This window comes from Notamacropus eugenii, chromosome 3 (assembly GCF_028372415.1).
Source record: "Notamacropus eugenii isolate mMacEug1 chromosome 3, mMacEug1.pri_v2, whole genome shotgun sequence".
Classification (NCBI taxonomy): domain Eukaryota; kingdom Metazoa; phylum Chordata; class Mammalia; order Diprotodontia; family Macropodidae; genus Notamacropus; species Notamacropus eugenii.
In genome coordinates this window covers 309,033,021-309,055,953 of record NC_092874.1, presented here as the reverse complement: position 1 = coordinate 309,055,953, position 22,933 = coordinate 309,033,021, and the positions used below count along the sequence as shown (strand labels likewise).

The 22,933-nt window shown below is 47.2% G+C and overlaps 1 protein-coding gene across 2 annotated transcripts in view; it reads right to left on the bottom strand.

Moving 5' to 3' along the window:
• Window positions 1–1,784: 1,784 nt before the first annotated feature.
• Window positions 1,785–22,933, bottom strand: part of CERK (ceramide kinase) — a 56,196-nt gene continuing 35,047 nt past the window's right edge. For both annotated transcript variants that reach the window (XM_072596565.1, XM_072596566.1), the window contains exons 7-13: window positions 20,433–20,507; window positions 18,171–18,323; window positions 15,133–15,238; window positions 12,378–12,454; window positions 6,754–6,959; window positions 5,117–5,325; window positions 1,785–4,636 (exon numbers count right to left, since the gene is read on the bottom strand). In XM_072596565.1, coding sequence (XP_072452666.1) covers window positions 4,564–4,636; window positions 5,117–5,325; window positions 6,754–6,959; window positions 12,378–12,454; window positions 15,133–15,238; window positions 18,171–18,323; window positions 20,433–20,507 — 899 coding nt within the window. In that variant the 3' untranslated portion in view covers window positions 1,785–4,563. The remainder of the gene's footprint in view (window positions 4,637–5,116; window positions 5,326–6,753; window positions 6,960–12,377; window positions 12,455–15,132; window positions 15,239–18,170; window positions 18,324–20,432; window positions 20,508–22,933) is intronic.

The window sequence follows — 22,933 nt, the reverse complement described above, 5'->3', positions numbered from 1 at the left end:
ATCCTGTATCTTGCTGGCCTATCACTGTTGGCATGTTGTCTCCCTGTTAGCTCCATGCCAGCAGGGACTCTCCCCAACTTTTCTGTACCTCCAACACAACACAGTGCCTGATATATGGTATTAGCTTCATCAGTGCTTGTTAACTGACCAGCTGGAGGTCATCCTGTGGACAATGGGTCAGATAGGTTTAGTAAGGCAGAATGGGTGGTGCCCCATCTCTCCACCCCCACTCCTTCCTGGCTGTGTGATCCTTCTCAAGACTCAGCATTCCCTCTAAAATACCTGCTAGACCTTCCCACAGCACAAAACATCCCCAATATCTCCCCTTCATGGAGCAGGCAGGACATGAAGCTCCAGGAGGGAAGAGATTTGTTCCATCTCAGCTCCCTTTCTGATACCAAGGACCATGTTCTTTCCCCTCTAACATGTAGTTCAGCCTCCTCACTGAACTGATGATGGATCTTACATGTGCAGCTGAACAGGACCTCAGAGACCACCTGGTATAGCCCCTTCCCCCATTCTGCTGATGAAGAGCAAGGAGGGAAAGGGCAGCCTAGTGTGAGCACCCAGAATTGGTGGCAGAGGTGGGGCTCAAATCCAGGTCTCCTGAATCCCAGGGCCAGGTTTAACTCCCTGGAACCAGGAGACAGGGGTGAGGGACAGCTGGCATCCTGTGGTCACAGGCCAGGAGGGCTAGTCCTCAACAGTGAAGGGCCTTTCTTCAGATACAGACATAGGCTTTCTCCCTTCTGGGTTTTGGTATCTCAATTGGCACAAATGCCTACACATCCTCTTGAGCAGGACAAAAATGATGACTCAGCCCCACTAGGTAGCTGCAGACTGGTGGCTTCTCTCACCTCACTTGGGGAAACCAGCCTTTCTCTGTCAGTCTCCCCAGGAGGGTTCAATGAAGGGCTCACTGGAGCCTTATCACCACCCATGAGTGCAAAGAATCCTGGGCTCAGGAGTCAGACTGAATTCCTGCAATGCAATTGAGTTCTGGGGGACTGACCATCTCAGGAACTGCTTCCTTTACTGTGAGATGAATGGGCCACCCCTGCTTCATACCAGCTTTGTAGGCCATAAGTGAGCATTGCCAAAGCCCTTCAGTAAATGGGGATTTCAGGGACATGCCTCCAGGAGACACCAGGCACAGTGTTGGAGAGGCTGTTCTCATCCCCTTTTCAAAGCTGGGGATGCAGAAGCAGACTGGAGTTAAGTGGCTTGCTTGTGGGGACTCAGTCTTCTGGACTCCAGACCCAATACTCTATGCCCTGAAAGGTGGAAAACCTCAGCCCACCTGAAAAGAAAGGCCTGCTCAGTCTCTCCAGGCCCTGCTGACGAAGGCTGCTAACCTAAGGCTTGTTTCCAGCTTTTCCAATGTTTCCGAGACAAACGGGAGAGGAGAAGGAAATGAACCAACCGGACCAAGAGAAAAGTAGGTCATGATGCCTCCCATTCCATCCTCATCTGACTATCTTGTTTTGACATCCTCTATATTTCCCAATCTCTCTGTTCCTTGTGGCCCTCCCAGAGAACCATCCCTCATAACAAACTCTAGGAAAGCCATTCCATATTGGTTCAGGGGATCCTATGCCTAACAAATGTCCATGTCCAGCTGGTACAACAAGGAGAGCTCAGTTAGTATGAGCTCCAAGGCCTTCGATGTCAAAGGATGGGGAGCACCTCCATTACCTCCAGGATCCCTCTCAGGGGGAGAGGGCAGGCTCATGTGGTTCTCCCCCCAAACAGCAGCTTTCAACACAAGCAAGAAAAAAGACAAATTCTGTCCAACATAACTTTATTTTTTGAAGTCCTCTCAATATATCAATATACATCAAGTATACCCTCTTTTAATCTTGAAACCAGCAAGATTAGACAGAAAATTAAACTTCAGTTTTTCCATTAGGAATTTCTTTCTCCACATGATTGTACTTAAGGAATAAATTCATAATTGTTTTCAGATAAAGGTGGGCACAACCTGTAAAGCCCTTTTCTTAATGAAAATAAGCAGAATGCATCAAGTAACAGGAGTACAGCTGCAGTCCCACCTATCCTCAGCTGACCCCCTCTTGGATGCCGCTCCTCAGGAAGAGGATGAGGTCAGGCAGGGAGGCTGGAGCCAAGGCCAGTCTGTTAGACCCCAGCGGGTGCCTGGCTTTGGCCACCAAGGAAGGGAGGAGCTACTCGTGCGCAGGCAGAAGGACCCTTTCCTACACACGCATGACATGATGAGGTACTGCTGTCACCACCACCATGCTGACAAAACCACAGCTCTCTTCCCGGATGCCAACTGCCAGGGGCTCAGATTCCACAAGACAATGTATAAACCAACCATTAGTGAGGATTCTGCAATTTCCAATGTGACAGAAGGGAAAGTAGAGGAATGTCCAGTTTAATAATCTTCTAAACAAAAGTCTGGGTTTGTGAAGTCATGTTCCAAATTGACTGAAGCCACCGTGGCAAAGTAGGGAATGTGGACAGGGCCTTCTCTGGACCAAGTGCTTTCTCTATTAGCAGTTCAAACTATTAGCCTAAAACTGGCAAGGCAGACCAGTAGTGGGCTTGGATTTCTGAGCAGGGCAATGCACCCCCCTTTGGAGACTCCTTTGGAGTCAGAAGGAAAGACCTAAAGCAGGTTGACCTGCCATATTCACAAAAAAAGGCTTGTTCAAGTGCAGTTTGACTTGGCATTCCCTAAAGGCAGTCACTGAGAATGGGGGGAATTCCCACCAAGAATAGGAACGCCGGCCAGGACCACTCTGGGGGCCATCCCCCACACAGGGATAGGATGAACACGACAATCATTCGTGCCAAGACTGTCACCTGCTGCCTGAGTGCCTGCCATGTCAGGCATGACAAGATCGGAGCAGAAGGAAGGGAATGCCAAAGTAGGAGACCTGGTCCCTGCCCTTGGGATCTTAGAGGATAGCAGGCTGAAAGCGCTTAAAGAATTCCTGGAAACCACGGCAGAGGTTTGTCTGGATCTAGACATCTGATTCCAGCCCGAGGGCTACCTGACGGGTTCTTTTACCCTGGAAACTTTCGTATTTTCACGAATCAACTGCGAGCATTTCCTTCCTTCCCAGGGCTGGATCTACCGATGCAACAGGCAAGCTGCTGTCTGCTTCAGAAGACTAAATTGCTCTAAGTAAATTCTAAAAATATATCATGTGATGTACGTTCAATATGTCTAAACACCTAATTGAATAGGTAAAAACCCATCCATTACGGATTCTAGAGGAGTATAGGAAAGAGCCTGCTTTTGTAAAAGCTGCATCAAGCATTTCACTGTGAGAACACACGCAAGTGATTCTCACTAAGCTCATCCTGTTGTATTTTAGAGGAGCCTGCTTTGCATACATTTTTATCATATTCATAACTATGAATAAGAATAAAACAATGATCTAGGACACAATTTAGTAATTACGCTGCTACTTGAGGAGGAATGCCTTCACTGAAAAATCTGGTTCCTCTGATAATTGTACTTCCAAGCGCTTCGGCAGTAAATGAACAATTAATCATGGTCTGTACACAAAACGCAAACACTGGAGACCCCCACCACACACAGCACTGGGGTTAAAAAGGACAGAACTTCCAATAAATACATGGAAATAGCAAGGCAGATAAGACTCTGACAATCAGGCCTGTCACACAAAGGTAATGCAAATGGAGGCTCCCGCACTGGAGAAGAACAATTACACATCTGTGACAACATCCATGTTCTGCAGTTAATATCACTAACAACAAACAATTCAACAAAGAACTTCTGATTTACTGAACACCAGCTTCGTCCCACTTCTGCTCCACTGTGCTCCTCCAGCAGCACAATGAAGGTTATTTTAATCACTTGGTCTGCATCAACACAAAGTACCAACATTTGGAATCCAAAATGCTGTATTTTTTTAAAAACAGAAAGTTTGCTAGTGTTTTCCTGCTTTAAGAGCCAAGTGATCTGTGACCTGTTTCTGCCAATACACCTTGGGAGTACTTGTCATCAGCTGAAATAATCCTCGTGAAAACACTATGTGGAAAGACAGAGCTGAGACATTGAAGATGGATCATGAATTATGATTGTTTAAGTACTAGGATCCATCCAAGGCCAGAATTTACTGCACTGCAGCAAAGCTCAAGGAAAACCCCCTTACCCCTGAACTGGGAGAGAGGAAAACAAAGGCCTCCAGTCTCACCGTCTGCACAACCTCACCTCAGAAGAGATGAGGCCAAGGGGCCCTTCCCTGTCACTGGGATCTGTAGACGAGGCTGCTGACCTCTGGCCTTTCCATGTTGTGGGACTGATGGGCAGGATTCATGGCAGCTTAGTCCTATGACACATCAGGCCTCTCAGAAAGTTGGGCAGCAGCATCATGAAAATCTTCGCCAGCCACATCCTCCCTATGCCCTGGGCCCCTGATGATTGATCAGGATGTACAGACACTGTTGAAAAAAGAGAGTTTTCTAAAATCAACATTTAACTATCAAAAATAAATTCCAAATTTCAAATGTGTGTATGCATTAACAGAATTGGTCTGCAATAAAAAGGCCTCCACTGGCAACAGTGTCTCAGCTGAGGACTTCCTGTGTTGGGGTCTCCTCAATCCCACGGGCAAAGAGCTGCAGCAGCTGGCAGTGAACCCTGAGAACAAAGACATCAGAGAGATGAATCATGATGTAGGGACTGTACGGGTCCAGCCCTGTGCCCAATGCTAAGTCTGGAGACCGCATGTAGTCAGCTCATGGGAGGGGGGTGGTGCAGGCCTCATCTCAGAGAGCTGGGATCTGAGTGGGCCTGGCCCAATCCCACCCTCTTTCTGAGCTCCAGCTGCATCACAGCTCTGCTGAATGAGTCTCTGAAGGTCCTGCTCAGCCCTTCCATTCTAGCCTAGCACAAAATCTGTTCCCTTATTTCTAAAACAAAGAGGCTGGAGGGGTGGGTCCAGCCTCAACACAGGGGCAGCTGATGCTCAGAGAGGGGCCAGGGCTTGTGAACACAAGGGGCAAAATGCAGGCTCGAGAGAGTCTCCCAACTCTACATCTACTCATCACAAGTACCCAGCCAGTGTCTGCTGATGACCGGACCAAGGGAGGAAGGCAGACACAGAGGGGAGACACCCACCTCACTTCAATGGCCGAGTTGTTCAGAATTTCTCCATCACAGTTCCAGGTGCTGTTAGGAAGAGGGCAGCAGCAGGCTGGATGATCACTGCAAATGTGCCCAAATCCCTTTTTCCCGAGATCCTTGAGATCGCCATCCTCATCTTCCAACTGCTTTGACATAAACTGAAATTTCCTTACCCGGTAAACCTCAACAAATGCAAAGTCAAACTACAAGACAAAAGGAAATGGGATAATAATATCCTTAAATCTTGTGTATTTGGAAAGCAAAATTGTGCAGTGAAAGAAGTCCTTAAGTCTTCCATGTGGAACTGCCACATCATTTTTCATTTAAAAAATAAAACCATTTCCCTGGAGACCATATTCCTGCTGTCAATTGCTTGGAGGTAATTAATCAGTCTCTAATCCGTGCCTGTGCTCCCAGTTTGTCTACACCAGCCTGTCAGACTTGCCCTGTGGAATCCAAGTAGTGAGCAGGCTCTCCTCTTTTTAGGCCAGAGTAGCCACTTACACAACCTCTTAGCAAATCACCTCAACAGCACTCTGAGCCAGTGTCTTAGGTCTTAAACAAAGTCACAAAACTCTTCCTGAAAACTGAGTCTGGGCCAGAACCCCGATCCTCCAGGAAGGTTATGCCATCCCACCCTCGGCCTCATGATCTCTAATGTCTTCCCCTCAGTTCTTACTGAGAAGAAGCTACAGGGGATTGTGTGGAAGTCACTCAACTTTCCTCCACCCCAGTGATGCCTCCAAAAGGGACACACCCAAGGAGGGCAAAGATGGCGTGGAGAACCCCTTGTGACACCGAGTAATGATGAAGACACAGGGGGTGCTGCGTGACAGACTGGAATGCTGCTGTGCTCTGAGAAACCCGCCTATGAGGAATCCAAAAGAACTTCAAAAGTCTTAAGCCAGAAGTGACACTAAGGGGAAGTCAAGTCAACCTCCCAGCACAGCAGACCTCTATTATACTGTTGTGAAGAAAGGTTCTTGGGTGGGGCTTGGGGCTGAACAGGGACACTGGAAAGAAAAGTCACAATAAGGCACTGGGGAGCTCTCTGGGCTGCCTCCTTCCCCGACCCCCTCCTAAACCATCCACTCTAGGAGTGAGGGACCATGCATTGGACCTTTGGCCCATACAGACCAAAGCCCAGGGCCATGATGCCCCGCTTCACAGGGGTGAAGCTGTAATTCTAAGTGAATCTTGAATGACTGAATCTCACTTCTGTTAAACTCAACAGGGTTACAATAAACGTGAAAATGGCTGGTCATAGTAGAGAGGCAGAGAAAAAATTCACCAGGACAAATCTTTTTTCCTACTTTCATAAAAGGTCAATAATTTTTTTAAGTGGGAAGACAGCTGCTAACTGTAACATGGTTTGCTAAGATCTTAAGGAGGCCAACAAACAGCACAAACACTGAGAACTATTGTTTTGTACAGTAAAAGAGGAACATAACACATCTTCATTTAAAGGTCCTTTAGAAAAAGGGCTCAAGGAACAAATCAACCGTCCTGGCACTCTTCCTGGTTAAGTGAATGCTCTAGAAGCATCCCTTTGACCTGCTCTCTCAAGCAAACACATAAAAATAAATGACTCGCACAATTGCATGAGAAACCAAAAGCCCCCAAATATCTACCTGGTCATCTTGATTCGTATGCCTGATGAGATACCTCAGGAAATTCAACCGGGAACATTTGCGGACCAGGATGAGGTCTGAGGAGCCATCAGCCAAGTGGGCCACTGGGGACAGGCCCTTGGGGCTCCGAGGACAGGCGCAGCTCATGTTGGCTGCGTTGATTGCCAGAAACTTCCCCTGGATGACCTTCCACTCTTCTACTTCCTCTGGAATGACAAGAAGAGGACTTAGAGGTTAGAGGGCCCCAGGGCTGCAAAACCCATTTCCTGATCTGTAAAAAGATGCCATGTTCTAAACCCACTTCCAGTCCTAACATACAACTTAATGCCACCAACAGATCAGAAGCAGCTACTATATGCAAGGCCCAGTTCCAATACACAGAAAGATGTTAGAGCCACTTCGAGTCCAGGACCCTCAAGTTTGGCCCTGAAGAGGAGAAGATGAGAAGAGGATGGTACCAAAGTGGAAAGGTGGGTGAATGTAAGGCAAGACTGGGAAATGGATGGAAGGATGCTGAGTATAGGGAAAGAGGGGGAGGAAGGAGGCCTGGGCCTGTAACTCCCAGCTGAGGAAGCCACCTCTCCTGGTGTAGGAAGCACCTCTACAGCCTGCAGCTTTAGGGAGGTTTGAACACGTGAGTGGAGGCATCAAGCTCTCTGCCACCCGCCTCTGCCAATGGTGTAGTCATCATGAGGACTTTTGGCCCAGATGGCCTGCCCCATTCTGGCCCCCTCCCCAAGGCCACTGGTGAGATTGGCACGGGCCAATCTGGGCACAATCTTCTCGAATGATGACTTGGCCATTCCTCTTAGTCTCAACTGCCTTTTCTGTTCTTCAGTCCTAGTTCCCACACTGACCTTTCCCCGGTACATGTGGGTAACACATTCAGGACTATGATCAGTGTCTGAGCATGCTGGTTCCAACGGCCTGGATGGTGAAAAGAGCTTGTCGTAAACACCTTCCTACCTGTTTCCCCCCATTTTCCTCTGCTGTCCTCATTCCCTCCTTCTATCCTGTCAAGTTTTCCTTAAATTAGTTTTTAATGACTGTTTCCTTTTTAGGAGGTACACTGTTCATAATGTCCCATATTCTCCGTCAGGTTTCCTAAACAAGTCCATATTTTAAACTCCTGCTGTCTCTGGCTGCGAGGATTCTGCTGGCCCAGCTTCATTCCTTCTCTGTTACAGTAGTTGGTTTGAACCAATTAAACTTCTTGAGGGAATGGTGCTTATGTGGCTTGAGGCTCCCATGTTCCTTCCCCTCCCCTTTTCAGTCAGGGCTACTCCCCTGACTACTTTTTATGCCATCTCCTAGCTTTGTATTGATGCTGACGGCCACTCTATCAGGCCAGATACTGAGACTCGGTTTGGAAGGACGTCAGTAATAGGCTGTTAAGTCAAAGGTTTTACTCAGTCTGTACTGTGTCCAGCATCCGATTCTTCTTCTGAGCCAAGTATTTGAGGCTGTGGAGGGATGAGGCTACAAGCTTCCCAACGTCCTGAACCATCTTTTCTAAAACCAGTCATAGAAGTCCGACCACAAGGGGCCTCTGAGGTGATCTCCTGGACAGCTATCTTTAGTCTCTTCCCTTAGGCCTGCCCACCTTTGCATGAATTTAATTTGAGGGATCTTACTGAGTTTTTGTAGAATTTTGTAGAATTTCTCTACCTGCTCATTCTCTGCAACAGATATTGGCACAGAAACTGCAATCATTTTCCTGGTGGTCTATTTGTAAATAGTTATCATGAACATGGCAATAAAAGACGATGAAATGCCTATGAAATGAGAAGCTAGTTGGCTCAGTGTACAGAGTGCTGGGCCTGGAGCCAGGAAGACCCAAGTTCAAATGTGGTCTCAGATACTTACTAGCAGTGTGACCCTGGGCAAGTCACTTCACCCTATTTGCCTTAATCCCCTGGAAAAGGAAATGGTGAACTCCTCCAATGTCTTTGCCAAGAAGAATCTTGCATGACTCATACCCCATGAAATGATGCTTCTTGGCAGTTTTGCTGCACAAAAGCCAAGTCCTTAGTCTCATGCACCTTCTCCAAGAAAAACCTGGGTCCATCCTCTCCCTCAGCTGTGACTTCTCTTCTCTTCCAGTTTCATTTCAAGACTGCCAGGACCTGGTGTGACTAATGGAGTGGGGAGGCCACTCGTCTGGCTATGAGACGAGGATCTTGATCAGAATAATTAGCTTTGTGTTCATGGATCTGTTTCTTCTGTGTTCTTTCCCTTTCCTCTGGTCGTCCTCCCCACCATATCCTTGATGACTGACATCCACGTCCATGCCCCTGCTGGCCTGCTCCCTGGCCTGGAATGCATCCTCTCACCCCTGAAGCTGCCCTCCATTTACACAGTATATGATGCGTATACCCAGCCATTCTCCAGGACAGCAGCAGTCACATTCTTTCCTTTCTTTTTTTATCTCCAGAACTTAGAACAGAACCTGGCACACAGAAGGAGTTTAATAAGTGCCTGGTAACTTTCTGGTCAGACATTTCTTAGTACAGATAATTGCCAATGTAAACAAAGCACAATCTAGAGCAGGGGTTCCTAATCTGGGTGCTAATCTCTGAAGTTTCCTTTGTAATTCTAGGGATTTTATTTTATTGATTTAAAAACATTATTATGAAAATGTGGTACCAGGTGCTAAAAGGTTCTACACTCCCCCAAAAGATTAAGAACCCTTAATCTACAGACCTTCTAAGTCAGGGCCTAAAGCTTTTGAACTACTATTTTAACTAATGCTAAAAAATAAAATGACAGAAAAATAACATTTCCATATATATATATATATATATATATATATATATATATATATATGTATATGTATTTCTATGGTTATTAAACTTCTTAGGGATTTCATCAAAAGTTATAGCAGTTTTTGTATGATTTGCTGCCAAAAAATGCTATAATAGAGACAATTAGAAAAAGAAGAAAACAATCAAAATGCTATGGTTTAAAAATTCATTTTTTTTATCTGATAGAATATATCAGACTTTTAAAATAGTTCTAAACTCTGAAACTGCTGCTTTAATGCTGAGGGTTTGTTGCACACAGAGCAGAGAATACCAGTTAACTAAACACATGCTCCTTCAGTTAGATACTGAATGCTAGATTCATTCTTAAAAATTGTGTATTAAGAAACAAAGAAATGGAAGCGTAAGAGACCCTGCTTGGAGAATTCCTTTGCAATGTGCCTCTAACCAGCATTACTGATTCATTCAGTCTCATCTCCTGGGAATGCAAGGACTTTTCAAACACACTGGCTGATGCTCAACAAACCTTCATTTCCCCAAAAGATTTCAGAGGGAAATGGGGATGTCCTTATTTTCACAATATGATCTCGTAGGGCACCTAGAGAAGGAGCATCTTTAGCTACCCAAGGGTTTCGGTGTTCAGGGGGGGTTGGAGGGCAAAGGTGACCCATTTCTAATTGGTGGGGCTTCTGCTCCACAGAACGAGGGTCCTGCCACAGTCAGGAGGCCTTCCTCCTCTACCAAGAGCTGCTCTGGGGCACCAAATGCCAAGGAGGTCATTATGGTGATAGGTCACATCAATGTCATGTAATTGTACCCTAATAATTAACTTAGCCAAGACCATGGGCAAAGGAGGTCCTCAACCCATGGAGGGAGAGGGGAGGGAGACAACCAGAACCAGGAGGGTCCTTGCCTTTGAAAAATTTACACTTTAAGAGGGTTCATAAGACTGGACACAAATCCAATAAGACTCAGTGTTCATCATATAAAGAGATGCAAAAACAAAAAGACCCAGGAAGAGAGGGACTTAAAAGACCTTCACACAATTACAGAATGAGAGTTGGTAGGGACCATGTGAGGCTGAAAGGAATCTGCTTCTAGGCCACACCTGATGAGTGGTTGTCCCACCTTTGGAAGTGAGAGGAACCTCCAGTGATGGAGACTGCCCCACCTCCAAGAAGTCCAGGCCGTGGGGTCATGAGCTTCAGTCTTTCTAGAAGGCATCATTTTCATGGTGACTCGGCTCAATCCAGGCCCAGTGGGAGACCCCCTTCTCAGTCATTCTCAGCTAAAGAGAGCCCGGGAACAGCCCAAAAAGTTGGCCACCAGGTGAAGAATAAGCTCAGTCTCCTAAGTTACCAAGTGGTCACCAAGTGAATAGGAACAAAATAATCTTTGTGGATTACATGACAAAGAAGAACATACTACCCTTTTCCCCAGGGCTGTCAGAAGACCTGGTATAACAATGCTCAAGTAGAAATGAAAGGTCAGCTTTTGGCAATCTCTGAAGTCTCCTATCTTCTGCTGCACCTCCCACTTCCCTAAGTCAGTAACCAAGCATTGTGTCAGGCACTAAGTGCTGAGATACACAGAGGCCAAAACAAGCCATCCCATCTAATGGGGAAGACCATGTGCAAACCTGCTCAAAGAGCACACAGGGCCCTGGATGCTAGCCTTGGAGGACAGGCCTCCTGCAAGAGGCTGGATCAGGTCTGAGCCTTGGAGGAAGCCGGGGAGGTCAGGAGATGCAAGGAGTCAGGAGGGAGTGGGGAGCAGGTCAGACACAGGGAACAGTCATGGCACACTTATCCAAATCCCCCCTAATTATCCAGGCACTACAGGGAACAAAGGCCTCCCAGAAACTTCTGGACCTCCATCTGCTCTGAGTCTCCCTCCACATCTCTCCTGCCCCCACCCCCGGGAACCCCTTCCCTTCTTAGTCATCCATTTCACTCTTCAGAGGCAGCAGGGCAGGGGGTAGAGATGGGAGAGTGCTGGGTTCTGATTCTGGCCCAGACACACCCTGGGAAAGTCATTCCATCTCTCCAACCTCAGGGTCTGCTGTAATACCCATCAGACCCTGAACCTCTCACAGAGAGGTTTCCTAAAAGGAAACACTCCAAAAAAGTGCTTTTTAGAAAACGAGCCCATGGATTCCCCAGGTGGCTCACACCAAAACAGAACACCAGGGATTCAATGCTGCCTCCCTTCCCTAACAGCCTTCTTCCTGATCAGAAAACCACAAAAATTCCTTTTCAAAAAGATCTTTTTTCAAAATATGAGAAGACTAATGATTTTTTAATTAAGAAAAAGTACATTATTTTTTTATGAAACGTCATACTGTTCAATTGGCAGGTCAGCTGACCTGGTATGTGATTGCCTGACCTGCCTATGGGTTGAGGCCCAATTCACGTGGCCTCCTCCAGGAAGTCTTCTGGGGTGAACAATCTTCCCTTTGGGGAAGAATGCACTTACTGCTAGCTTTCATTACTCACGCTTCCTGTTCTAAGGGAATGAGTTTGTAGGATTTTACATTTTAGGAATATATGGAGAGATCTCATTCCTCTTCCAGGCTCCTAAGTCACAGCTGCCCTTGGCGCATCCAGCCCCAGACCAACGCCCTGATGGGGGCTCACCAGAAGACAGGAAGCCCAGCTTGGCTCCTTGGAGGCAGGTGGGCATGGAGAGCCTGTCCCCCAGCATTGGCAGAAAAGGCCTTTGGGGCCCCTGAGGATGAGGAGGAGAACTCACAGAGGACACAGGAGGGGTTCCCAGAAGGAGAGGTGGATGGCAGCCAGGACAACGTGCCTGCTCCTTCTGAAACATCAGCCAGCAGAGGCCGAATTCTTGCCCAGAATTTACCTGTGTTTTCTAAGCCATACAGGGATTTTTTCTGCTCATCTTCTAGCTGTTGCTTACTCTGCCTGCAGATGAAGCACCTGAAAGACAGCGTGTTGCTTTTTATTTTTTTTAATTATTATTTTATTTATTTTCAGTGCTCTACAATTGCTTCCATATATCTTCAATTTTTTTCCCCTTTCTCTCCCTCCTTCTCCCCTCCTTCCCCCTCCTTCCCTGAGACAGCATACAATTTTATATAGGCTCTACACATTCATTCCTATTAAATACATTTTTACCTTAGTCATGTTGCATAGAAGAATAAAAATGAATGGGAGAAATCATAAAACAAACCAAAATGTAATACAAAAGAAAATGATCTGCTACATTCTGCGATTAAATTCCATAGTTTTTTCTCTGAACATGGAAGGCTTTTGGCCTTAAAAGACCATTGGGAATTTTTTAAGTTCTTGCATTGCAATGAAGTTCTAAGTCTACCAGAAAAATTCCTCACACATTGTAGTTACTGTTGTGTACAAAGTTCTCCTGGTTCTGCTCCTTTCACTCAGCATCAGATCACATAAGTCCTTCCAGGCCTCTCTGAAGTCTTCCTGTTCATCATTTCTTATAGCACAATAGTATTCTATTACATTTGTATACCACAATTTATCCAGCCATTCCCCAGCTGATGGGCATTCCCCTGATTTCCAGTTTTTGGCCACCACAAAGAGTGCTGCTGTAAATATTTTTGTACATGTGGGACCTTTTCCCATTTCTATGACCTCTTTAGGATAGAGTCCCAGAAGCGATGCTGCTGGGTCAAACAGTATGTACATTTCTGTAGCCCTTTGGGCATAGTTCCAAACTACTCTCCAGAATGGTTGGATCAGTTCACAGCTTCACCAACAATGAATTAGTGTTTCAACTCTCCCACATCCTCTCCAACATTTATCATCCTGTTTTGTCACATGAGCCAGTCTGATAGGTGGGATGTGGTACCTCTGGGTAGTTTTGATTTGCATCTCTCTCATCAATAGTGATTTAGAGCATTTTTTATATGACTATAGACAGCTGTAATTTCTTCCTCTGAAAACTGCCTGTTCCTGTCCTTTGAGCATTTACCAACTGGGGAATGTGTCTCTTTTTAAAAGAGCACCTTTAAGATTAAAATAAACACTGAGACGTGAGCGCAGTCCGTCTTGCACAGACCAAAACTCCGAATTCAAAGGTTACACCAAAACAACCCAAGTGTAGACATCCTGCAGAAGAACTGGTAGTCTCACAATTGCGCTTCTTTTTCCCTGCAGAGACTGAAGACACCAGGGCAAAAGGTCAGAGGCATGATGGCAGGGGCCTGGGAAATCATCTACACAATCAAAGTGGGGGCTCAGGAGAGCTCCAATGGGGAGCCTTGTGGAGGGGAAGGGCCTGGCAGCTTATCTCTCCCCTATGCTCAAATGACCTTTTCTAAGGCATGCTGACCATCCAGCAGCGTTCACCAGCCTGTCTCTGCTCGGAGAGGTATCTCCAGGCCCTTGCTGGCACCTGGCAGCTCCTGGGTAGGGGGGCTGGCACCCTCAGTGGGCAGCCCGCTCTGCCCTGGGATGGCTCCCATTAGGGTCACTGGAGCACCAAGAAAGTCCCTTCAGTTTTACAAAGCACTTTAAGTGATCCTCACAACAATCCTGTGAGATGGTGGCTACTGTTACCCCCATCTTACAGATGAAGAAACCAAGGCTGAGAAAGCTAATTAAAATGTCTGAAAGGGGATTTGAACACAGGTCTCTGTAATCTCAAGTCCAGTGCTCCAGCCACCCCCTTCCTCCTCCCAGGAAATTTTCCTGCATCTGCTCATCTATACACCTCCTTCCCTCCTCCCCATTCCACTTCCTGGTCTGGCCCCAGGGGCAAAGCAGAAGCATTTCAATCTCCTGAGACCCTTCAAACCTGTTCTGTTCTCCCCAGGCTGACTGAGTCCAGTCCTTCTGTGGCCCGGTCCTGAAGTCACATGGGCAAGGCCACACACATCACTGAAAAGCAGGGTAGGGACTCCAGCATGGGTGGGGCAGAACTGTACCTCGACAGCCCAGACCAAACCCAAAGAAGACACCTGGTGCCACGGACACTCTTCCATGGAGCATCTAGAAGAGTCCACGCTGTGAGGGCCAATAGGTACAAGTGTGGCCAGCTTAGTCCAACTACTCTGACAGAGAGAACAGTATGGGTGGGCATTCACTGTGTGTGTGTGCGTGTGCACCTCTATATGTGTGTGCATATGGCAGAGAAGCACCAGCTTCTGGGACTCTCAGAGCTGGGAGCAGCCTCAGGCATCGCTGCCCTCATCTTTATCACATACCTGATCTCCTGAAGATCCAACCACCTCTCTACAGAGTTATTAAAGTCACTGTCACTGCCCTGAGAAACTCAGACCCCCAAAATGGAAAAACATTGTTAAATGCCTAGAACACTGATTTCCTCCAGAAATGTCAACACAGCCCCATCCCCAAAGTGGACAAGGCTCGGGATAACTGACCATCAGCTGAAAAGCTTTAGGGCACTAGACCCGCAGGGGAACGAGGTAAGAAGCCAGGTGTTGTTCTGTTCTGAGACAATGCTGGCTCCCAGAAGGGAAGGGTGAGGTAGCCCAGTACCACCAGTGGCCTTCAGGAGTCCATGGCCACTGGTCCCAATCCAAAGGCCCAGGATTTTCCCGGCCATTTTCCTGACGGCAGCGAATGCTGCTGCCTCTGAGGGGAATGAACACAAACACTTCTCTCACCCCATTCGACACGGCTTCTTATCCCTTGGGGAGCCCACGGTGTGCTGTGCCGGGAGAAAGGCTACCGTTCCTTCATAGCAATGATGAGAAAGGAAGGTCTTAAAACCTACAAGTAAAATGGAAGAGAGTTCAGTGGGATTTGTCAAGCCTTTAATGTGGTGATGACTTTCAAAACTCCTGACTCCTGCTGGACTAGACAGTCTCAAAGGTCTTCTGACAACGGCCTAGGGTCCTGAGGATATCACTTGGTCTAGTCATCTCCCAGACTTAATGCTACTGGAGACTTTTCAATCCCAAGGGGGTCAAAAACTCAAAAGGCCCCCACATATTCCGAAACCCACAGGAGCACTTCTGCAGTAACAGCCAGAGAGTAAGGAACTATCTCTGGAGGAAGAGCTAAGCCAGTCAAGGTGTTGGGAGATTACTGGGCAGTAAAAGGAAATGAGGATGAGGATGAGAAATGTGGAGAGCTACATCTGGGTTGTAAAACAGAATGACAAGGATCAGAAGAGCCTGAGAGGCCCCTGAGACCAAAGGCTGGCAGCCGGGCCATCCCTGGGGCAGACAGTTGGTTCTGCCTTACTGTCTTCCTGTTACAAGGGAGGATTCACTTGTGGAATGGAGAAGTGGGACAGGAGGACTGATGTGCACAAGTGAGCACTCAAGTAAAGGTTCTGTCATCTTGTTTTCAGTGTAACTTAAACTACAAGTATCCATTCCCTTCATCACTGGTACTGACTGTACCAAGTCCAGGACTGCCTCCCGCCGCAAACATTGCACAAAGAAGAAACCAAAGGGACCAAGCAGGCCTTTCCAGGGAATCATAATCAGAAGGGGAAGCCACTGAGTTAGTCTAACAGGACATCACTCTTAGAAAGGCAATGTTGATGCAAAATGAGCCTGGCCCAAAACCAAACAAGACTGGCCTAGGCTGGATCTCATTTGGACAACACTGCAGCACCTTCCACAAATGCAGGGTGCTTCTCAACACAAAGACAGAGGAGACTCAAAGGGGAATGTATTTGTAGAGTGATTTATTGTTATCAGGACAACAGTGGAATCACGCACAGGTACCAAGGGGCCTAAAGAAAAAGCAATGGTAGCAAAGAAGATGAGACAGAGTTCTGCTGGACCTGACCAAGCAGCCACAAAGACACCTGAGTTAGAAGGGTACCCATGTCCAAGCATTCCAAGACGGGGCCTCAAGATCTCTCCAGGGAGGGGGAATTGCCAAGAGAGGTTTTCAAATGCCTGGTCCTTCAGAGCACAGTCTTTAGACTGGCTTCCTCTTCATGGTCAAACCTTTGTGAACCCGGCTAGGGATCCGTGGTGAAAATGAGGAAAAAGGCAGGCATCCACCACAGGGGATGAATGGATGCAAACCAAACCTTTATAGCACCACAGAGCACAACCAAGCCTTCAGAGAGGTCAACGAGGATGGATGAGGGACCAGAGAGATTGCAGGTAACTTTAGAGACAGTAGTTTGGGTGGAAGGATGAGGTCAGAAGTCAGACCGCAGCAGGTTTAGGCGAGAGTGAGAGAAGCGGAAGCATCTAGTGTAGACAGCCTTCTCAAGGAGTTTAGCCATAAAGTGCAGAAGAGATAGGGGATGGAGGGGGCAAGTGAGGGTATCTGAGGATGGGGAGACAGGAGGGAGGGAGGGAGGATGACAGGTGGGGCAAACAGAGGACAGGGGATGCAACGTGATCACTTGTGCACGCCAAGGGCTGGTCCTGGCAGGAAGGAGCTGAGGAGAGAGTTCTCAGGCCAATCTGATCTCGGGTCTTATTCAGGTTTTTTCCCTTCAGTTGAAGAGAGGGCAGGAGAAACCCTGGGAGTCTTGTGGAAGGAGGAGAAGGTGTGGAAGAAGTGTGGTGATGAGAGCACCAGGGAAGGATGAGGGAGGAATGAGTGACTGCTGCCCTCGGAGCCACAACTGGCTAACTTCATGGAGTCAGGTAGCTCGATGTCACAATTTCTCCAGGGCTGACCAACCCCTTCTCACCCAAAAAGAAGGAAGGACATTGAGTGAGCAGAGGGATGAAGGAAGATGCGGCCACGTGGAACACAGGGCCACTCCTTCAGGCTGCCCAGTCCTCAGGCCCTTGCTCGTTAATCCTCAGAACATTCTCCAAAGAGGCTTCTAACTAGGGCCACAGCCTTCAGTATAGCATTTAACTGTTCATCCTAAAGCCGTCCTGTAATCCAATTTGATTTTTTAAGTTAGGTTCAGTCCACTTCTAATGATTTCTCCTCAAAGAAGGCAGGTTCTCAGTCATTGGCATTGGTCAACTTAAATTTCCCATGAACTAAGTGGCCCAAGAGAGGTCTGTGAGAGTGGAGATGGGGTCTATGGGAATCATGGACTGTGCTGCAGATGAAGAATGTCCAAACTTAATTCTCCCTTTCTAAAATGCTCCCCCTTCTAGTTCCTTAACTGCTCAATGCTCAAGAATAGAAAAGCTAGGATATTCCACCAGTACTGAAAATACAGAGAGACTGATCCCTGAGATACAATCTGGGGAATTTTCCATTTCATTTCCAATGAGTGCTTTCTTAATATTTGGAATTACAATGAAATCCACCCATGTTCATGCAGCATTTGTGAAAAACGGACCCAAGAACAGTTATCTAGCTTGGTGCCCAACACTGAGGGTAGAGGCTGAGAAGGCCTAGACTAAGTCAGAAATAGTAAAAGAATACAAGTCTACAATATGGTAGCTAACCTGAGATCATTCTGTTCTGTACAGATCAGGACCACAGGGTCACTAAACAGAAAACCCTGATAAACCAGTCAGGATGAAGGCTGTAAAGGATACTTCAGTTCTACCACCTCCCGCCAAGTTACCTCTCACCTCTGACACAGAGCACAGGCCCACCAAATGAGAGGCTGCTGGAACTGAGGACCTTTAGAAAGGGTTGTGATACCTGGAAGAGATGATTCCATAGGATTCCATACCCCAGCTGTCCCGGTGCACTCACTGCCAACTCCCCATCTTGCTCTCCCCTCTCCCTGCTTCCTCAAACCTCGAGTTACCTGAAAAGTCGTATCGGATGAGGCCCATCCACCGCTTCTTCTCACTGTCCCTCAGTATGTCTCCATAAAAACCGTAACCCAGCAAGGACACAGAGTACTTCAGAAATTCATTGTTGTGATGCACTGAAGAAACATCCATAGACAGAGAGTCCCCTGTTGGGAAAGCACCAAACTCTGGTCAAATCTTCACTGTGCTCCCTTCCAAAGCACATCTGCCCTCTCCCATGAGTGTTTATGAAAGGCAGAACAAGACCTCATCAAATGAAAGGGAAACTGCCACAAGGCTGCTTAAGAGGATGGCCAGGGGCCAGGGAAGACCCAAACAAGCTGCATCTTGGCTTTGTCGCCCCTGGAGAATGCCATGGTCTCCAGCTCAGCATTGTGACCAGGACCACCCTGGACACTGGCCAGACTGTGTGATCTCAGGTAAATCATCTGGCTACCTGTGCCTCAGTTTCCTCATCTGCAGCCTCATCTGGTCTCCCAGGTCATCCCCAGCTCTGAACTGAACCAGATGTGAAAGGACATGGCTCTTAGGGGCAAGAATCTACCTATACAAACAATGATGGGAAAAACAAGAAACAAGAAACTGTCCATGGATGGAAGGTGAGGGTCTGAGCAAAGACAGGCATAAGGGCAAGATGGAGGAAGGGGATGAACATGAGATGGCGCTTGAGATGGGGAGAGAGCTCAGCCAGGGGCTGCTGGAGGGCCAAAGGTCTGTGGAAAGGACGGGGTCACAGCTGCGGATGGTGAAAGCATGTCTAGTATGCCAGAAACTGGGGTGAGGAACCTGCATTTTCAATAGGTGGGAATCAAAGGGGAGGGTGGCATTCTAGGTGTAAGGACCAGCAAGAGCAAAAGTCCAGAGGGGAGAAGGCAAGAAATCACTCAAGGAAACAGAGAGAATTTACAGAGTGCTGGGCATCAGGCGAGGTCTGGTAAAGTATGCGCAGAAAGAAATTAAATGCTCCTGTCCTCTTGGGGTGTTTGCAGTGTTTTGGGGGAGACAAGGAGTGAACATGTAAGCGTACAGGGATAGGGGTGTGTGTGTGTGTGTGTGTGTGTGTGTGTGTGTGTCTATGTGTATGTACACATGTATGCATGTGTGCGTATGTATATGTGACTAGCAGTGTCTGAGGAGAGGAGGGAGTGCAGAGAAGCAAAGGTTTCCAGCACAAGGTGCAGCATGAGCTGCTTCCTGAAGGCCAGGCAGGATTCTGTGAAGCCCAGGTAAAGTGGCTCAGGAGACAAGGATAATGCCAAGGTCACCCACTTGGAAGCCTAGAAGAGTTGAGGTATGAGAGAAAGGTAGGTTTGCAGAGAAAGCTAAGGGGTCCAGTCTTGGAAATCTGATTTCCAGAAGTCTCTGAGATGTTCAACAGGGAGAAGCCCAAGGACCGAAAGTAGAGATATAGGAGACGTCCACATCTGGGAATCATCTGAATAGAGAAAATCACTCAACGCATCCATGCAGGAGAGATGGGGAGGGTCCTGGCAAAGAGAGTGTTGAGGTGGGGGAGGAGATGGAGAGGGTAAGAGAGAAGGGGAAAGAGAGTGGGGGAGAGGGAGAGAGAGAGAGAGAGAGGGAGGAAGAAGAGAGGAGAGAGGGAGGGAGGGAGAGAGAGAGAGAGAGGAGAGAGAGAGAGAGAGAGGAGAGAGAGAGAGAGGAGAGAGAAGACGCCTAATAACAGAGCCCCAGTTAGTGAGTGGGCTATGGGTAAGCCAGAGAAGGAGCCTTAAAGCCAGGGAAAAGTGACAGAAAAAGACAAAGTACAAGAACCCTGGAGCATTCAGAAAAAAGTACCAAGGATATGCAAAGAAATGGCAAAAGCATCTGACACAAGCCTGGCGCCAGGTGCACCCAATGGCATCAGGAACCCAGAAGCCCCTCGGAGACAAGGCCTGACCACTAACTCTGCTGCAGCCTCTGAGGCTGGCACCTCGCAAGGGTGTCTGTCGATATCAGAATAGCGCTGGCTGTGTACAGAGTAAACGCTTTCTGAATGCTTTCAGGCAAGGAAGAGGAGAACTGGGAGAAGAGGCAAGGGTGCAAAACCCCCACACGGTGACAGTGATCCCAAAGAGAGAGCGGAGTGGACTGTGTCCTGTGGCCAAAGGGCTGAGTCACTAAATCCCCAGGAATGGCTTCTAGTGAGGGGTAGCTAACAGATACTTGATGCATGGTTACTCTACAGCAACCCTGTCTTGCCTCAGTCCCCTAGCTTGTTATGAAGCATTTTTACAAAATGAATGACTTACCAATAATAATGTGCAATGCTGATGTTACTGGGTCATTGATGCCGACCGTGGCATAGCACACACAATCTGTTGAACCTAAAAAAAAAAAAAGGGATTCTTGATCAACTCAGGGATAGGGATGGAAGCTCAGAACTCTCAGCACTTGGAAGTTGCTCAGGCCCTGCTCTGACAAAACTCCTAAGAGGCCCAAAGAAATGATTCCTATGACCCCCATCTTACAGGAGAAAACAGAGGACACCCTCCCAATCACTTGACTCCTGCTCCAGGCCTCTTTACCACTCTGCCTCCCAAATGAAGCCAGTCACTCTCTTCCCCTTTCGAGGGCATCATGGCATTCCTACAAGGTATCATGAAGTTCTAGACGGTCCCTATGTTCTACCTCAAAATGAAACTGAAGATGGTGCTTGCTGTACTCTGAACATGCTGCAATGGAAGGCAGGCCATCAGGACAATTTGCTTGGCTTAAAGATATGAAGGTTTTCAGTGGGTGAGGGAAGGGAAGAGGGAGAAATGTTTGATCACAAACAAAGAAAGCACAAGACACAGACAGACAGACAAGGCCAAAAAGAACTACAGACAAGGATGACTTTGAAAGTTGCATGCTGATTTGTTAAATATTTAAAAGAAAAGCAAGATGTACAGGAGAGATAAGTTTATATCCAAGCATCTCCTCCAGTTACACTCTGCATATGGAAATGCACATTTTATCTGATGTTTAAGTTCAGAATAAAAATCAATAAAATGAAGAGTGTCAAGAAATACTCTCTCCTCTTTCTCAGGAAGCGTCAGACCAGCTCCAGCCAGCAAAGCAAGGAACCCAGGGTACAGACTGAGGCACACGTCTTGTTTTTGATTCTTAGACCTCATCAATGCAGGGATTTGTTTGGATTGATTACACGTTTGTGACAGGTTTTGTTTTTCTTGCTTTCTCCATGGATGTTGGAGGGAGAACCAAAGCAAGTGTTCTCATCTTAATTGTATGAGGCTGGCAATCACAGGACTTTACCTAACATTTCAGTAACATTTTTCAGCTAAGAAATGGTCTAAAAAATCAATGACACTTTCAATAAATGAATTGTTCTTCAGCAACTCTGCAGTTTTCAGAAACACTGATGACCTGAGGTCTTCAAGTTTCATGCTTACGGAATGTGGAGAAACTTGAATTTAGAACCTCAACTGAAAGTTCTCTTCTGAGATCTCCCCTCTCCACAGCTGTCAGGTGAAGGACTATGAGCCCTAGAAGGATTGGAAGAAGAGCATGGCGGTGGGTTTTCTGTTTGAAGAAGTTCCTGCCACAAGGTCGGCCAAGGAGAACTAAGGACAGTCTTAGACTGAGCAGTTCATGAAGACTGTCTTACTAATGGCATGATGGTGGAAGGAGGGCCTATCCCAACACAAGCAGGGCCAGGAAAGAATGATAAACAGTAAAAAATGAACACTGCACAATTACAAAGACTGAGTATGGTCCTGAAGAGAGAGAAGGCATACCCCTCCCCCACCCACACACACATACTCCTTTGCAGAGATGGGATTCCACAAATGTGGTATACTGCACATATTTCAGACTTTTTTGATGTAGTAATCAGTTTTGCCCATTCTTTTTCTCTCTCATTTTCTTTCTTTTTCCTTTAAAAAACAATTTGTTACATGGGATGTCTCTCTGGTAGAAGAGAGGGAGAGATACTGGGGAAAAAGGGATGATGTTTAAAAAAAACGACAAAAGATCATCAATCACTTTTTGAAAGGTATTCAAGATGGAGACTAGACATAAAACCGTGGGCATCTTAAAGCCATGGAATCAAGCCATGCCAATGAGAAAGAACACAAAAAGAAAGGCACAGAATCTGGTCCATTCCACCCACACCACTGTCCTCCTCTACTAGGTTGGTAACAGGTCAGAGAAGGAACAGCGTGCAGGCCACATCCCCTGCACTGCGGCCCCTGTTCATCACACTGCCCTTCCCAGCTGCTCATAACCATCTCTTTAATAAGCTTTTCGAGGCTTTTCCCAGGAACTGAAGCTGAGTTCCATGCCCTTGTTTATAGACTCTTTTCCTCTTTCAGAGCCCTGGACAGCCTTCACCCCCTCTCATCTCGTGGTGTCTCGTGTGCTCCAGGGTCTTTCCCACATGATGAACGTAAGCCCTTCCCAGACGTGAGGGCCAGTGACTATTGGGTGAGGGCAGCTTGCTCCTCGGTTAACATGGGGTCCGGCCTCCGAGTCACATTTGTTGGGCCCTGCTCCCAGAAGGGAATGGACGGGGCAGCTCTGCCTTCTGGCAGTTTCGGTCCCTCCTCAGAGTCTCTTTGTCTCCCACCAGGCTGCTGTCTCCTTGCAAACATCACTTCACTCTTAATTCTGGCTCATGCTGGGCACTAGCTTCTCCATGATACGGTATGTTTCTAAAATTGAAAGCAGTCGGTGGGGGAGACAGATTCCTCTCTATCCAAGTCTAGTCTCTCTTTCACTCTTGTTAGAACTGCTTCTCTTTGTTTCTAGC